At 58.5% G+C, this 17,239-nt stretch overlaps 1 protein-coding gene across 1 annotated transcript; it reads right to left on the bottom strand.

Annotated features, from left to right (window-relative positions):
* Positions 1–553: 553 nt before the first annotated feature.
* On the bottom strand, positions 554–12,231 carry EPS8L1 (EPS8 like 1). Its single transcript, XM_043995681.1, has 21 exons — positions 12,130–12,231; positions 11,901–11,950; positions 11,664–11,704; positions 11,131–11,189; positions 10,876–11,037; positions 10,487–10,636; positions 9,658–9,740; positions 9,416–9,570; positions 8,042–8,094; positions 7,828–7,954; positions 6,847–6,935; positions 6,609–6,683; positions 6,346–6,494; positions 5,975–6,116; positions 5,666–5,694; positions 3,777–3,927; positions 2,745–2,873; positions 2,544–2,637; positions 1,397–1,574; positions 950–1,082; positions 554–817 (listed from the first exon to the last, which is right to left on the bottom strand). The coding sequence occupies exons 2-21, from the start codon at positions 11,915–11,917 to the stop codon at positions 731–733; spliced, it is 2,103 nt and encodes a 700-aa protein (XP_043851616.1). The 5' UTR covers positions 11,918–11,950; positions 12,130–12,231; the 3' UTR covers positions 554–730.
* Between the last annotated feature and the right edge of the window lie 5,008 nt (positions 12,232–17,239).

Below are 17,239 nucleotides of genomic sequence, written 5' to 3'. Positions count from 1 at the left end.
GTCTAGTTGAGCCCCTGGGGCAGGTGAGGTGCACCCAACGTCACACAGGCAGCGAATAGGATTTGAACTGGGTCCGAAAGCGCAGGCAAGGCTCAGTGTGGTGGTCACCTCGGCCAGTCCTCAGATTGGGGTGGGGGGCGCCTCCTGCTGACAGCCTTCCTGCCTGTGCCCGGGCAGCGGGTCTCTAGGTAGGGTCCTAGACCTGAGTGCTGCTCCTTTCCGAGGTGAGGCGAGGACCCCAGGGTCCTGTTCAGTGTGACCTGTTCAGTCACACAGCACGTCGGGGCTAGACGAGCCTCTTGCCTGACGCCCCAGGGAAGGCTGGGGGAGAGCGGGGGTCTGCGCCGTCCGACCCCAGGTGGTGCCTGTGATTCATTCGCTCAAACACTTGCTGAGTTGGGGGGGGGGGGCTTGGCACTGAGAAGGAGGCGGGGTAGACCCAGGGCAGGCCACGGAAGAAAAGAGTGAGGTCCGAGAGCCGGGGGGTTGCGGGGCGCTGAGCTGCGACAAAGGGGACAACAAGGAGCAACACGCTCGGGAGACACAACGCGTTTTATTTAGTCCCGGCTCGGTGGCCCCGCCCTTCCCGCCTCAGCCAATCAGGGGCGTGCTGGGCGGAGCCTGCGGGCGGAGGCCGGGAGAGAAGAGGAGGAGCTGTCGGGTTCGGCTGGGAGGCGGGGCTCTGGGTGCCCCTGAGTGGGGACTGGGGGGGTGGGTGCGAGAGGGCAGGTCACGGAGCGTCCCCGCCCGCCTCCCCTTCCACCTTCCGTTTCTGCTTCTCCATCACCGCTTCCAACTCCGACAACTTCTCCGAGTCCTCAGGAGAAAAAGGGGAGACAGCTGAGGACCCCGGCATCAGGAGCTCTGCCCCGCCCCCCCTCGAGGACCCCGGCATCAGGAGCTCTGCCCCCTCGCTCCTCGGGGACCCCCGCATCCATTTCCGACTCACCTCCAGCATGGCTCGGTGCACGGTGACTTGGCTGTAAACCCGGGCACCCTCCTCTGGGCTCACTGCCTGCAGCTCGTCCTTCTTTAGAGAGAAGAGCTGGGCGCCAGTGAGGACCCCCAGAGCACTCACGGTCCTAGCACGGGGACGAGGGAGGGGCGGAGCTGGTCAGGCGGCCCCTCGGCCCCTCAGAACACCCCCGACCCCTGTCCGCCTTAGGCAGTCTCGGCACAAGAACCCGGGCATCTTGAGCCCCCAGCCGTCTCCACCCCGCGGACGTCCTAAGAAGTCCTTGGGAGTCCTGAGCCCCACCCCCCCCCCCCCCCGGTACCCCAGCGCCAGACCTGGCGGCCCGGTCCCTACACAGACTCAGGTCCCAGGAAGCTTCAGATAAGCTAATGCCCCTACACCAGCCCCCAGCGCCCCAAGCTTCCCGCCGCGGGCACTCACCCTGGGCTAAAGCCCTTGGCCTGTAGCCAAGCTCGGACTTGGGGGGCTGGGGAGCGGGGGCTGAGCGGGGGCTCTGAGGCCAGGCGGACCGTGCCGGGCGCTCGGCTGGAGCTCCGGGGACCCTGGGCCAGCCGGGCCTGCAGCTCCTCGTTAACGCTCAGCATGTACGTGAACTTCTCTGCAGGATGTCGTGGTGGGGGAGAGAGGAAGGCAGGGCTGGGGGACCCCCAGGACCCAGGCCCGCACCCTCCCCTCTCCCTCCTCCGAAACCGCCCTCTCCCCTCGATGCCGGAAGGCCCTGGACCACTGAGTCACGGATACTCGAAAAGGGAGAGCCACAGAATGCTGCCTCGGCCACTGTGTGGCCCGTGTGACCTTGGGTAAATCACTCTCTGAGCCTCAGGTCCCTAATCTGCAAAATGGGCAGGATGCGAAAAGTGACCTCACAATCTGCATAGCACTTTCAGGACCCTGTGTGTGTGTGTGTGTGTGTGTGTGTGTGTGTGTGTTGGTTGGGGGGGGGTTACAAAGGTCAGAGGGGGTAAGTGATTTATCCAAGGTCACATGGTTAGGAAGCACCAGAGATGGTTTCCAGCACTAGGCTCTTCTGTCTCCAAGTCCAGGACCTGTCCACAGAGGACCCGGAGCCTCATATAGGGAGAATGACAGAGACACAGCAGAGAGAGGCAAGACCCAAAGACAATGAGAGGTGACAGGTAACCATGTCCCAAGAGAGGCTGGAAAGCCTGGAGAGAGAGGGAGGGAAGGAGGGAGGGAGAGAGAGAGAGACAGAGAGATGGGCGAGTGCTGCTCGGAGACAAGACACAGTCCAGGCTGGGAGCAGAGCCTCGGACCTCTCCTTCCCTCTGTTTTGCCCCCCCCCCCCCAATCAGAGTGCTCCTGGAGCAGAAGCTAAAGTCTGAGACCAAGGTCTGCCCGGGTGGGGGCAGGGGGAGGAATGGTGAGGCCCCTCCCCCACCCCCACGACAGACCTAGAGAGTAGATGCAAGAGATGTGCAGAGACAGGCCCAGAGGGAGATGGGCGAAGTCACAGACACGGAGGCTCCCAGAACAGGGCCTTCTGGGAAGACTCTGTGACAGCAGTGGAGAGACCTCTGAAGTGCCCACCCCCCTGCCAGCCACATACCCTTCTCCCCAGCGTCCAGGTCTAGGCTGTCCGTGCTGCCCCAGCGGGGCCTGGGAGGGGCTGGGGCCAGGGGTGGGGGAGGGGTGTTCTGTTCCTGGGGGGACAGGGAAGTTAAGTGTATGGGGGGGAGCTCTCCTGCACGCCAAACCTTCAACCTCACCCCTTCAGGGACCCAGGTTCCCTCCCCCTCCCCCTGCTCACCAGTGCCCTGGCGGGGCTGGGTTTTCGGCTTGGGGGCCCGGGGTGTGGGGTGAGAATGTTGTAGGGGACGTAACCCTGCTGTCCCTCAAGGTCTCGAAGCTTCCACCATTTCCGGGCATCATCTAGGACCTGGGGAGTGGGGAGACAAAGGCTCAGAGTTCTAGAGGAGTCCCCAACGTCTCTAGTCCTTCGTTACTACTTTGCTAGCTCCTTCAGGTGTTCAGGGTCCTGGGCACCTTTTGGAGGGCCAGATGGGGAGAGAGCCTAGAGAGCAGATTGAGGGAGAAGAAAAGGGGCAGTGGCGGGGGGGGGGGGGGAGGGTTTCGCTGGACCACAGAGTACAGGAAATGGAAGGGTGGGAAGACCTTGTAGCCGTGGGGAGCCACTGATGGCTTTAGGGGAGAGGAAGCCTAGGAGAAGCATTGCAAGGAGAGACTAGCTCAGAGCTGGTGCTAACCCTGCAGGAGGAGGAGATGACTCACTGAGAGATGTTTAGGTAGAAATAAGACTTGGCCGCTGAGGAGAGAGGAAGAGAGGAGAGTTAGAGAGGACGGGGGCTGACCCGAAGGACAGATACCCAGTGAGTCCAGAGGAAGGGCAGGTTGAGGTTCGGCGGAGAGGGAAGAAGGGGAGACATTCAGTGGGGAAGGGAGGTCCGAGCTGGGTGGATGGATCTGAAGCCAGCAGAGTGAGAGCCCAAGGGAGGACCCCTTTCAAAGCTCCATGGAGAAGCCAGTGGAGGGGGAGCGGGGAGGATGGTGATGATGGGAGCCAGGGCTGGCTGGAGGCTCGATGTAGCCGGGATGGAGCGGGGATGGAGGGGGGATGCAGGGGAGATGCAGGGGGATGCAGGGGGATGGAGGGGGATGGAGGGGGCTGGCTGTCCCCAGAAGGGAGGCCCAGACTTCTCCCAGTGCCTGGTACTGGGAGGAAGTGGAGGGCATGGCTTCTTGGCCTCCACCCGTCCCTTTCTGTCTCTGCGTCTTAGCTCTCTGATCTCCCCGCCGCCCCCAAGCCCCAGGTTCTGGTCACCTCCAGTAGGTCTCCTCGATGGACAGAGAGCTCACTGCCATTCCGGGCCTGGAAGTCGTAGTTACAGAGAACCCACTTCCCCGGGACCCTCGGCTCGGGCTCCGGCTCCAGCCCTGGCCCAGGCTCCAGCTCTGGGTCTGGTTCTGTGTGACTGAGAGGGGTTGTGGGGGAAGGTGTCAGAGGGAAGCTGCCTCACTCGAGGAAGAGGGGGCAGGTGCATATGGGAGGAGAGGGTGGGGGGAAAGCAGAGGGGGTCAGAGAAGCTGGGAATAGGTGGGGGAGGGCCAGGAGAAGGAAGACTAGCCTGACACAGAGCCCCAGAAAATGTGAGACACAGACAAGCAGAGATAGAGAGGCAAACAGTGACAGAGGTAGAGACTGGGGAGAGAGAGGAGGCGGGGAGAGAGGGGAAGAAAGAGGGGGAGAGAGATGGAGAGAATAAAGGAGAGAGGAGAGAGACAAAGAGCCAGAGAGAGCCAGAGACAGAGAGCCAGAGACAGAGGGAGAGCCACAGAGAGACAGAGAGAGAGAGAGAGAGAGAGAGAGAGAGAGAGAGAGAGAGAGAGAGAGAGAGAGAGAGAGAGAGAGAGAGGTGTAGGGGAGGAGGAGAAATAAAAGAGAGAGGGAAAGAGAGACAGAGGGAGAGGGAGAGAGGGGGGAGAGAGATGGAGAGAAGAAAGGAAAGAGGAGAGAGACAAAGAGACAGACAGAGCCAGAGACAGACAGAGCCAGAGACACAGAGAAAGACCCACAGAGAGACAGAGAGAGAGCCAGAACCAGAGCCAGCCAGCCAGAGCCAGAGAGACAGAGACAGAGGCAGAAACAGACAGAGACAGAGGCAGAGAGAGAACCAGAGAGAGAGAGAGAGAGAGAGAGAGAGAGAGAGAGAGAGAGAGAGATGGAAAGGTAGGGGAAGAGAGAAATGAAGGCGAGATAGAGGCGGGGGGAGAGATGGAGAGAAGAAAGGAGAGAGAGGAGGGGGGAGCAGAGGCAGCAGATGTGGAGACTAGTGGGTATGTGTGTCCGGGGCTGGGTGGGGCAGGGGAAAGGCTGGGGCCTAGGGCCCCCAGTCCTACCTGTGCAAGGGAGGGGGGTCTTCAGGGCCTCGGCCCCTCCCTGTTCAGGGCTGACAGCTCCGGGGTCCAGTCCCTGCAGAGCCTGCTTCTGCCCCCTCCATTGCGCAGTCTTCCCCTTATCTTTGATTTCCCTGTTTCCCTTGCTCCCATGATTCCTGCCCAGGAGCCCAGGTTCTGCACCCCTCTACCCTGTGAGCCCCAGCACCCTGATCCCTTGGCTCTCCACTCCCTGAAGCTGATTCTTCACTGACCCAGACCTTCCTCTGAGACCCCGGCACCCTGATCTCCTTCCCCTGGCCCAGCCACGGCTTCCCCAGACCCCTTCTCTCAACAGCTGGACTTCCATCTCATCCTGGCTCTCTTCCCTCTATGGATAATATATCCCTGAGCCTCTGCACGTGTCTCGATGTGTGTGTCTCTGCGTCGCTGCCTGTCTCTGTGACTGTCTCCATTTCTGAGTCAGTCTCGTCTGCCCCGACACCCTCCCACCCAACTCCATCTCTGCCTGTGTCCCCAGTCCAATGTCCCCATTCATTTGTGCCTGTGTCTGTGCCCCTCCCCCTTCCCCCAGCCTATCCCCCTCATCCCACCCTCTCACCACCTCACCCACCTTCATCCCTCCCGCCCCAGACCAGAAAGGAAGACACAGACACAGAGAGATACAGTCAGAGACAGACACAGAGAGACAGAGACAGGTGTTTAGAGCCTCCGGGATTCCCCTCTCATCCCAGATCCCATCCCTCCCAGGGGCTCCATCCATGCCGGCCCCCCACTTCCTTCTCTCCCCACACCCAGAGCCCATCTCAGACTCACCCATTGACCTCCATCTGTGGGGCCGATTGCTGGGAGGGAGAAGAGAAGGGTCACTGCTCCTTCCTAGTCCCTCCCTGCCCTGTACCTGCCCAGGGACCCTTCTGAGGACCACGGAACCTCAATCCCAGGGCTCTTTCCATCACAGTGTCAAAGTCAGGGTGGAGGCTTAGCTGCTTGGCCTGGAACCCAGGACTCCCCATACCCAGCCTGGGCTCCTTGATGAGACTGGCAGAGGGCTTGGAGGTTGCTGGGGGGAGTTCTCCCCTTATCCTGGGGGCCTGAGGCCCACGAGAGGAGGCAAGGGCTCACCTGCCACCGTCGCCTCTCATGTCTGTGCTGCCCCTCCACAGGGTCCTCCCAGGGCTGGCCCCCGGGGGTGGTGGGGGTTGGTTCCCAGCCACTGTAGAAGACTGGAGCGTAGGGGGTGCCTTCCTCAGGAGGGAGCTCAAGCCTGTGGGTGACAGAGAGAGAGGAGAGTCACCAAAGCCACATAACTGCTGCCTGCCTCAGTTTCCTCCTCTGTAAAGTGGGTATGACAATCATACCTTCACAGGGTGTTTGTAAAGCTCAAATGCGATAACATCTGCCCAGTGCCTTAAAGCACCGTAGAGAGGCCTTTCCAGGGGAATCTCCTTCCCCACAGCCCTCCCCCCAGTCCCCCGTCCCCCCCCCTCAAGTACCGGGACTTGGTCCAAGAGTCTCCCAGAGAAGTCCAGAGCTGAGCTTCTCGCGCTGTCAGAGTCTCTTTCAGCAGAGCCACGGCCTCTCCGGTCAGACGAGGCTGCTGCACAGCCTGGGCCAGGCTAGGGCCTCCAGATGTGTCCACTACCTAGCAGGGGATCAGAGGGAATGCCCCAGTCTGCCCCTCCCCCGTCTCGGCCCACCTGTCTCTTTGGACACCCCCTTCAAAAATCCCCCCTGAGCTCTGACCAGCACCCCTTACCATCTGCAGGGGACCCAGCAGGAAGTGCAGCAGCTCCGGGGCAGAGGGGTCTGTGATGTTGGATCGGAGGCGGGCCTAGGGGATGGGGGGAGAAGAGGTTCTCTGAGGACATGGCTGGTGGAGGGTGCCTGGGATAGCATGCCCCTCCCCAGGGAATGGGGTGAATCCAGCCCTGGGGGATCAGGGGTGGAGGGAACCGACCCCCAGGGATCAGGGGGAGTCCGGGTGGGTGTCTCACCAGCAGGCTGAAGGAATACTTGATCTTCTGCAGAATGTCCGTGTACTCCTCCTCTGTGGGAGGCTTTGCCCGAAGGGTCAGGAGCCCCTCTGAGGGAGAAATGGGGAGGGGGAGACAGGGAGAGGAGGGGAAGAATCATGGTGTGGTAGAAAGAGCCCTGGGTAACCAGTCAGCTCCTTGTCCTGCCTTAGACAAATTCTGGCCTTTCTGGGCCTCAGTTTCCCCATCTGTAACTAGAATATAGAGATGTGACTCCTGATTGCCAGGGAGACTTTGGGGGGAGAGGAGAGGAAAGGAGAGAGACAGAGGTAGGGACAGAAAAAGGGGAGAGAGAGAGAGAGAGAAGAAGGATTTAGAGTAGAGGGGAAAGGGAAGAGGTGAGGTCCAGCCTCTGCATGGCCAGGAGCACTACGGGACAGTTGGCCTCGACAAGTCCCTTGATTTCCAGCACGGGCACCCTCAGAGACACTAAGAGGTGACTTCGCAGGTGAGCTCTGACAAAAAACCCTGACTGTGTGCCGTCCTCGCCTGCGATCTGTGGGACTTCCCCAACGACTGTTGTTTGCTCTGAATAGGCCTGTGGCCTCCAGGTCTGTGGCTGTGTTCCGTGTGGTGGGTGTTGGTTGGGAAGGAGCCAAGCCAACCCAAACCACACTAACTGTCTCCCTGTTTCTCCCCAGCAGGACTTCTTTGCACCTAAAGCAACCGCGGAAAGTGGTTTTCATCCTAAGTGCCCATCTACTATGCGCTTGGCCTTGTGCTAAGCGCTTTACAAATCTATCTCATCATTCTCCTAGATGGTAAAAAGCTAATGTGTCACGGATAGAACTGGAGCCTCAGTTCGCCTTTGGAAGAACAGAGAGTGCGAAGCCCCGCCCCTTGAGATGCCCGTCTGATATGTGTGTGTGCGTGCACACGCGTGTGCGCTGCGGGACTGGAGAAGGGGACCCCCCTCCCTGCCCCCCTCCCTGCCCTCCTCACCTCCCGCGGCTCTCCGGCGGGCCCTGCGGCCCCGCTCTCTGTGTTCCAAGACCCTAGAGGCCTCCGCCGACTTCTGCAGCTTGGCTACGAAGCTCTCGACATCATCCAGGATGTGGTTCAAGATGTCCTGTGAGGCCACAGAGGAGAGGGTGAAGCCTGGGAGGGGGTCCCCGCTTGTCGCCTTGGGGCGTCTCTTCCTCCCCAGGCCACTCACCACGTTCCGCTCAGCTTCCAGACTGGCCAGCTCCAGGGTCGGCCTCTGGGTGCCTAGGAGGGAGGCAGGACTCAGAGCTGCCCAGCACCGCTGCCTTCCCTCTGCTCTGGGACACACTCATACTCACACACAACACACACAGGCACATCGCACACATGCACACAACACACACTCACACACAGACACACACATACTCACACCCACCCACACAGTCACACACAGAGACACATCACACATGCACACAACACACACTCACACACAGACACACACATACTCACACCCACCCACACACTCACACACAGAGACACATCACACAGACACACATCACACACAGACACACATCACACACTGACACACAGACACACATACCCACACACATTGAACACATACACACAACACACTCACACACACAGGCACACACATACTCACACCCACCCACACAGTCACACACAGAGACACATCACACATGCACACAACACACACTCACACACAGACACACACATACTCACACCCACCCACACAGTCATACACAGAGACACATCACACATGCACATAACACACAGACACACACATACTCACACCCACCCACACACTCACACACAGACACATCACACAGACACACATCACACACTCACACACAACACACACAGACACATTGCACACATGCACACAACACACACTCACACAGACACACACATACTCACACCCACCCACACAGTCACACACAGAGACACATCACACATACACACAACACACGCTCACATACAGAGACACAAATACTCACACAGTCACACACAGAACACATCACACACAGACACACAACACACACTCACACACAGAGACACATCACACACAGACACACAACACACACAGACACATTGAACACATACACACAACACACACTCGCACACACATACTCACACCCACCCACAGTCACACAGAGACACATCACACATATACACACAACACACACTCACACACAGGCATACATACCCACATAGTCACACACACAGACACATCAAACACATACACACAACACACACAGACACACATATACTCATACCCACCCACACAGTCACACAGACACATCACACACATACACAAACTCACAACACACAACACAACACCCACACCTACACACTCATACACAGCACACACTCACACAGATATGAGTGTCTCACTTCCTAAGCATCTTTGCACCTCTGGGTGTCTCCTGTTTCCCTGGTCAGACTGGTTCCCTGTGGGCTGGGCTGTGTCTCCTGTCTTTGACTGGGGACTCCCCAGGGAAGAGGCCCACATGGGAGAGGGGCTCCCTAAGGGAAGTCTGTCCATCTCTTCCCTTTTCCTTCAAACGGGACCTGCCTGAGCCTTCACCTTCCTCCTCCTCGGGGACGGCTGCCTCTTCCTTGGCCCGTGATCCCACCAGGCGTTCCCGGGGGGCAATGGCCACTCGAGTGGAAGGCCGCCGTTGGAAGGGGGTGTCTCCAGGCCCCGGGCTGGGTGTGCGCTTCAGCTCCTCCTGTGTGGCCCTGAGGGGTGGGGTGAAGATAGGGGATGGCTGGGGTCAGCTCACAGTCCCTCTGCCCCCCATCCCATGCCATGCTCCCCCCCCCCACCTGAGGGCAGCCGCCCGCCGATCTCCGCTGCCTGACCGCTGGGCTTGCAGGGCTCCATGAATGTCCTCTCGGATCAGCTCGGCCTGCCGAGGAAGGCGATGTGGGGGATGAGCCCCTCCCCCGTCCCTCGTCCTCCTTCCCGGAGTCCTGCCTTGGGTCCCCCTGAGTCCCCTCCTCAGGGGCCCACATAGGAGATGCCCAGAGCCCAGCCGTCCTCCTCTTCCTCCAACCCCTCCCTCCCCGTCTCCCTCACTTTGCCCCCTTTCTCTTCCCTTTCGTTTTCCCCTTTCTCCTCATTTGCCCCCTTGGTTCATCTCCCTCCCTTTGGTGACCTCCCTGCTTCACCCTCCCTTCTCTCTGTCTTCTCTGTCTCCAGTTTTCCTTTCTTCTTCTCCATCCCCATTGTGCTTTCTCTCCCTGTCTCCCCCTCTGTGTCTCTCCTCTGTCCTGTCTTGTTTTCTCCCCTCTCGCCTCCTCAATCCTTTGTCTCCCTCTCTTGGTCTCCCCTCTCCCTTTCTCCCTCTTTCCTCCTCTCTGTCTCTCTCTCCTCCCCCCCCCCCATTTCCCTCCTCTGAGCTCCCTTGTGTCCGTCTTTGGGTTGGTCTTCCTCAGATCCTCCCAGTACTTCCAAGACACTTGGGCCTCTTGGGGGACGGGGTTTGAGCCCTCAGCAGGGGCACCTTCCCCCTGCATCCTCTCCCTAGTGCCCCCAGCCCAGCCCTGAGAGCATCTTGCATCTCCCCTTCTAGCGCCTTCCCTGGATCCCACGGGCCAGCCGGGGACCATCTTCACTGTCCCTGCCAGAGCTGGGGTCCAGCACCCTTCTTACCCCAACACGGAGGCCCTGGAAGTAGTGGACGTCGGGCTGGGGACGGTCAGGCTCCTGACACACCAGGAGGAGGAGGGAGCGGGTCTGTCCTGGGGGGAACACAGCCTCACATCGAAGAATGGCGCTCAAGGCGTAGGACTCCAGCTCGTCCTGGGGGAGGCCATGGAGGGTGGGGGGAGGGATGCAGGCAGGATCTCTTAGGGAGTCTGCCCCACCTTTGGGGTGCCTGTCTCAGAGCTCCCCCAGCACATTCTGTTCATTGTGTCTCTCCTGCCCCTCGCCCAGAGACAGAAAGGTGCTTTGAGGTCCTCCTGCCCACCTGCCCAGAGGGAGGAAGCCTGCCCGGCACTGCCCCCTCCCTCCTCTCTGCAGCCCACCCATCTCCTGACCTTGGAGTCCATATCCAGAAGCCTCACATGCCCGGCGGACACCTGCAGCAGCATCTCCTGGGCCCAGATCCGGCCCTGGGCATCCATGGCCGACAGCTTCCTGGAGGCATCTTCCACGGTGTGGACCCCATCCTCCTCCCCCAAGCAGAAGGTCACCAGGTGCTGGGGGTGGGGGCAAGGCAGGTGAGGCCCAGGGTCCCGTCTGCCCCGTCCCCCCCCGTCCCCCCTCCCTCTGCCCAGGCCCACAGAACTCACGTTGACCGCATACTGGGACACGTCCGCCAGGACCACTGTGGAATATTTCTTCCTCTGCTCTGGGGGCCAGAAAGAGGGAGGCTGAGGGAAGGGTGTCCCCTCCCCCCTCCCCTGCCAGCTAAGCTCGGACCCCCTTTCTCAGAATCCTTCCTTCTCTGCCAGTGACCCGAAGGGGGCCTTAGAGGTGGTAGGCACCCACAGAGGCTGCTAGACCACCCTCTCCCTATTTTATAGACAAGAAAACTGAGGCCCAGAGAGAAAATGGAATCTCCTAGGCTGTGAGGGGGCAGGGCTGGTATTGGGACTCGGGCCTTCCACCTCTCAATCCACTTCACCGCCTCCCCCCTCGGCCTGAGCGACCCCAAGGCACTGTCATTGGGAGGGGGGAAGTTTCCGGAGAGTTCCTTTAACAACCAAGGCCAAGGACTAGGCCCCTGGCCCACCACCCAGCGGGGACCTGAGCGAGTATCCTGAGCTCCCAAGCCTGGCCCACCAGTGGGGTCTCCTCCCCAGCACAGCAGCCCCTGACTCACCATAGATGGACTTGGCGCTGGGTTTGGGGGCTGCAATGGGCCTGGGGAGGGGGGTCAGAGGGTCACTGGGTGGAGCATCTCTGGCACCCCTCCCCCCTACCCAGGGCTCTGCATCAAGTGGTGGAACCGGGAGACAGAAGGGATGGGGATGTGGAGGGGAGAGAGGAGGGAAGGAAGATGGGGGGGCCAGGAGGTTCCCCGCCCCACGGGAATCAGAGAGCTCTGGGGGACACTCACCCTGCCGAGCTGCTCATCTTGATACCAATCCAGGAGTTTGGGCTCCCAGCCTGGGGAGAGGAGAGGCCTTAGGTGGGAGACACTGGGACCTAAGGATCCAGTAACCAGCCCACCTTCATTCCTTACCCCCAAGGATCCTGGGATTAGGGAGCACCTTGGTCCGGGTCCCTGAGCAGGTGGGGACTGGGAGTCTACACCTGGCTCCCTAGAAACAGGAGTTGGGCAATACCTGGGTGCCCTAGGGGGCCTGGTCTGGCGAGGGTTGGTGGGGAGCGGGATGCTGGGCTCCCTGTCTCGGGGTTCACCTCAGCTGTGTCCGGGAGAAGGAGCCTGAAAGGAGCCTCCCTGGTCACTGCTGGCCTAGGCCCCAGTCCCGGGGAGAGAGAGAACCCAGGTGCCCCACCTCTCCCCACATACCTAAGCCTTCACCTGGCGGGCGTGGCTCTGGGAGGTGGAGCTGGAACCCCTAAGCAGTGATAGCTGGAGCTCTGGAGCCTGGTCCTTAAGAGAGGTGGGGACTGGGGACCTGGATGCCTGGGTCTTTGGAAGGAGAGCCCTGGGAACAGTGGAAGGGAGGGCTCCTCAGGGGGCCCCAAAGCCTGTGGTTGGCCTTGGGTGTGACCGAAACTGAGCTCTCTCCCCCTCCCTGCTGCTCCCTCAGCCAGTCAGTCCCTGCTTCCTCCTCCTCCCCTGCTCTCCTCCCTCCCCACCCCCGCCACACATGCCCGGTCTCTCCAGGTACACCTGAGGTGGAAAGACCTCAGTCTGGGAGACGAACCCGGGCATCTGAGCTGCCATTACCGCCTACCACTCCGGGGCCTCGGACCTGGGAGGAGGCTTAGAGGTGGTGAAGTCCCACCCTGCTCCTTTCTGGGCTCAGGGCAGTGCCCAGAGCTCTGGGGTCCAGGTCCAGCTTTGTCACCATGGCTGGGCCAGGCGCCCAGGCAAGTCTCTGTTCCTCGCTCAGCCCGACTCCTTATCTGGGAAAAGGGCCCGATAAGCCAGGACCTCCTGCCCTCCCAAGGAGGTTGAGAGAAGCGGGTTTGGGGAACCTTCGGGTAGTGAGGAAATGGGAGATAGGATGATTTTACAGAGGGGGAAACTGAGGTTCAGAGAGGGGCAGGGACTTCTGAGAGGCGAGAAAGGGGCAGGAGTTCAATAAGCACGTAGTGTGTGTGTGTGTGTGTGTGTGTGTGTGTGTGTGTGTGTGTGTGTGTGTGTGTGTATGTGTGTCTGGCCCAGGGCTCTGTGCTGGCCGTGCAAAGACAAACCTAGAAGAGTGCCCGTCCCGCCATGCTCACTTCCCTTCTGCGGAAGAGTCCAGGGGACAGGATGGGTAGGAGGTGACCCCGGGACTGTGGAGTGCAGAGGTATGGTGTGGCCAGGCAGGGGGCAGAGGTCAGGGGACAGCCAGCTCGCCAGGTTGGAAAGATGAAATGAGAAGCAGAGAAACCAGTTTGTATGAAGCGCAAACTGTATGCCAGGCATTGCCCCAAGCACTGGGGCACCACAACTCAACTCTCGGTTTTCTCTCTTTTTCTTCAAGCCAAAAGCACAGTTGACTCCTCTGCTCAAGAACCCTCAGTGACTCCCTCTTTACTCCCAGAAGACAGCTCTTCTAAGCTATAAACTGTGCATACCCTTTGACCCAGCAGTACCACTATTAGGTCTATATCCCAAAAAGATCATCAAAAAGGGAAAAGGACCCACATACACAAAAATATTTATAGCAGCTCTCTGTGGTGACAAAGAATTGGAAATCAAGGGAATGCCCATCGATTGGGGAATGGCTGAATAAGTTGTGGTATATGAATGTAATGGAATATTCTTGTGCTATAAAGAATGATGGACAGATTTCAGAAAAATCTGGAAAGACTTAAGTGAACTGATGCTGAGTGAAGTGAGCAGAACCAGTAGAACTTTGTACACATGAACAGCAACATTGTGTGATGATTCATTGTAATAGACCTAGCTCTTCTCAGCAATACAATGATCCAAGACAATTCCAAAGGACTCATGATGGAAAATGTTCTCCACATCCAGAAAAAAGAACTGGGGGGGGGGTGCAGCTAGGTGGCGCAGTGGATAAAGCACAGGACCTGGATTCAGGAGGACCTGAGTTCAAATCTGGCCTCAGACACTTGGCACTTACTAGCTGTGTGATCCTGGGCAAGTCACTTAACCCTCATTGTCCCACCTCCCCCCCCCCCAAAAAAAAACTATTTAAAAAAAAAAGAACTATGGAATCTGGATGCAGATTGAACCGTACTGTTTCTACTTTTTTTGTTGTTTTTTTTCTTTTTTGAGGTGTTTCCTTTTTGTTCTGATTCTACTTTGACTATTGCAGAAATGTTTAATGTGACTACCTATATCAGATTGCCTTCTGTCTTGAGGAGGGGGGAGGGAGAACATTTGGAACTAGAAATCTTATAAAAACAAATGTTGAAAACTATCTTTACATGTAACTGGAAAATAATAAAATACTTTCATGATTTAAAAAAAAGGAAGATGGCCCTCCCGTCCCGTCCTGTGCCCTGCACTGGGTGACACTTGCTTAGCTCATCCCCCTGTTGAGGTCTGCTTTCCTTTCTCCTTCCATACCTGGTGCCCAGCACAACACAGCAGGTGGGAAATGCTTGTGTGTGTGTGTGTGTGTGTGTGTGTGTGTGTAACAAGAGCTGCCCCAACGTGGAAGGGGGCCGCCTTGTTTGGTAAGTAGTGAGGTCCCCCTCCTAGAAGGCCTTCTGAAGGAGGGGTCTCCCAGGATTATTATTAACCAGACCCCGCTGGCCCCTCCCCCACCTTCAGCCCCAGTCTGGGTCCCCTGTTAGCCAGAGCTGGGTGGGGGCGGGGTAAGGCTGGGAGCAGGGTGGAGATCAGAGGAACCGGCCGGGCCAGCTCAGGAGAGGCCGTGGGCAGGGAATGCCAAGGCTGACCCTGTTTGTTCACAGGGAGGGAGCCCCGGGGTGGCGGCCAGTCTGGCCCATGTGTGGACAGAGGGAAGAAGGGCAGGGGCTGGTGACCGTGATGATCAAGGAGAAGGATGTGGGTCACGGTCCTTGCTCGTGGAGCAGACTCTGGGGCCCCCTGAGCCCACACACCCTCTGTCCCCCTCCCACTTTCTCAGTGGACAGTCAGGCCTCAGAAACGTCCTAGCTGTGGGACCCTGGGCAGGTCACTTCACCGGTCTGCCTCAGTTTCCTCATTTGTAAGATGCTGATACTAAGAATATTTCCATCCCGGGGCTATTAGAAGGCTCCAAGGAGATAACTGTGAAGCGCTTAGGCCAGTGCCTGGCACAGTCGAGCTGCCATCACCTTCTCTCCTCCCTGTCTTGCCCAGCCCCCTTTCTTGACAGAGACCCAGAGAGGGAAGTGACTGCCCGACAGGATCTGCACCAGGAACTCAGCGGGCCCGACTCCAGGGAGGGGCCCAGGGGAGGGCTCTTCTTGGCCTTACTGTGGACAGGGCCCGGCCTGGGCTTGCTGTGGGTGGCCCTTCCCCATGCTGAGCCTCAGTTTCCCCCACCACAAGGTGAAGGTATGTGAGGAGGCAATGAGCCAACTGGATCCTAGGCTGAGCTGTGCCACTGACTTGCCATGGAACCTTGGGAAAGGCCTTCAGTGTCTCCTCTCTGGACCTCAGTTTCCCATTTTGTAAAATGAAGTTGGACTTGAATGGGGCCTTGAGCTGCCTCACAACCTGACCCTCTGGGCAGGTGGTCCTGAATGCCAGGCCTGGCAGCTCTCGTTTTTAGCCCTCACGTCACCTTGTCTCTGGGGCAGCTGGGAGGATCTGAATTCAAATCGCACCTCAGACACTTCCTAGTTGTGTGACCCTGGGCAAGTCACTTCACCCCAATTGCCTCAAGCATCTGGGGCCATCTCCAGTCATCCTGATCTATATCTTGCCACTGGACCCGGATGGCTCTGGAGGAGAGTAAGGTTGGTGACCTTGCACACCCTCCCTCACTTAAACCCAATTCAGAGTAAGTCATGACACCACCTCCCGTCATGGCCCTCTTCTGGAATGAAGAACAAACAACATTGTCTTTGAACTCCTGGTGGGCTTGTGGTCCACTGAGCCCCCCAGATCTTTTTCAGACAGTTGTCTTCTGATACATCCCTCTCCCATACTCCACTTCTAGCAATGTGGGGTTTTTTTTTTTTGATTTGTTTATTTGTTCATTCATTCATTCATTAGTTAATCTGTTTGTTTATTTTCTGGCAATGGATTTTTAAGCCCTGGTGGAGGACATTCTTTCTCCCCTCTTCTCTTCCTATCTTGGCTTCCCAAGGTCTTCCAGCTCCGTGTCTGGAATCCCATGAGCTCTGTGGATTTGGGCAATGGTTTTACTCAATCGGCTGAGGTCCTTCCTCTTGGCTCCTGACTTGCAGCCAGCACGTCTGCACTATCTGCCCATCTGATAAGTGGGGTGTCTCTGCCCGCTTCAGAGCTCGGGCCAAGGGAGGGCCTCCTGAGGATGAGCTGCCTAGAGTGGGGGAGGGCGTTGGGGCTGAAGCTGGCCAAGCCCTGGTCGGCGGGGCGGCTGGGTGGGGGGCTATTTACAGGCAGGCTGGAGAGGTGGCCTCAGGTGCCCAGAGCAGGGAAGGCAGAGCCAGGTCTGATCCCAGCCCTCCTCCCCTGGGTCCTGCCTACTTGTACAGAACGTCAAGCCCGAGGCTGACTCTGGACTCTCCAACAGCTGTTGTCCAGGATGCCCACAAAGGCACCAGGAGTCACTGGGTATGGGAGGGGGTCAGACCCCAGTGCTGCTGATTCAGGTATATTCAAGGGAGTTAACTGAGAAAGGGTAGTGGACACCTGGGAGGGAGAATTGAGTGTGCTAGAGACCCCCAGGCCAGGAGGAGGGAATCTGGGCAGTCACTGATGTGGGCACCTGCACTGGGCCAGTAAGCAAACGTGGGAGTCCCTTGGGGCCAGCCACCAGGACCAAGGGGCTGAGCTCTGTCTAGGCCAGCTGTCAGTCCATCCTCAAAGGGAGGCTGTGGCTTATTTCATCTTTGGCATGACTTAGTTTCCCACCTTCCTAGACCAAGGCTCTTTGAAAGCCTAGCCCAAGGGGCCTTAATCTATAATCTGGGGGCCCACAGATGGATTTCAGGGAGTCTGATTTGGGGGAAAAAACTGGAGCTTTATTTTCACTAACTCAACCGAAGTCCAGTGTTTCCTTCCATTCCGAATAAAAACCCATTCATGGCTGGGCCCCAAGAAGTGAAGAGGCCTGGTCTTGCCAGCCTAGCTCAGAGGGTCCCACCCGGAAGGGGCCTGCGGGAAAGCCTTCGAGAGGCAGGGGCAGGGGCTCTCGCGCCAGCGTC

The sequence above is a fragment of the Dromiciops gliroides genome, chromosome 3, assembly GCF_019393635.1.
Source record: "Dromiciops gliroides isolate mDroGli1 chromosome 3, mDroGli1.pri, whole genome shotgun sequence".
In the NCBI taxonomy this organism is placed as follows: Eukaryota; Metazoa; Chordata; class Mammalia; order Microbiotheria; family Microbiotheriidae; genus Dromiciops; species Dromiciops gliroides.
Note: the sequence above shows the minus strand (reverse complement) of the source record. Positions and strands in the feature narration are given on the sequence as shown.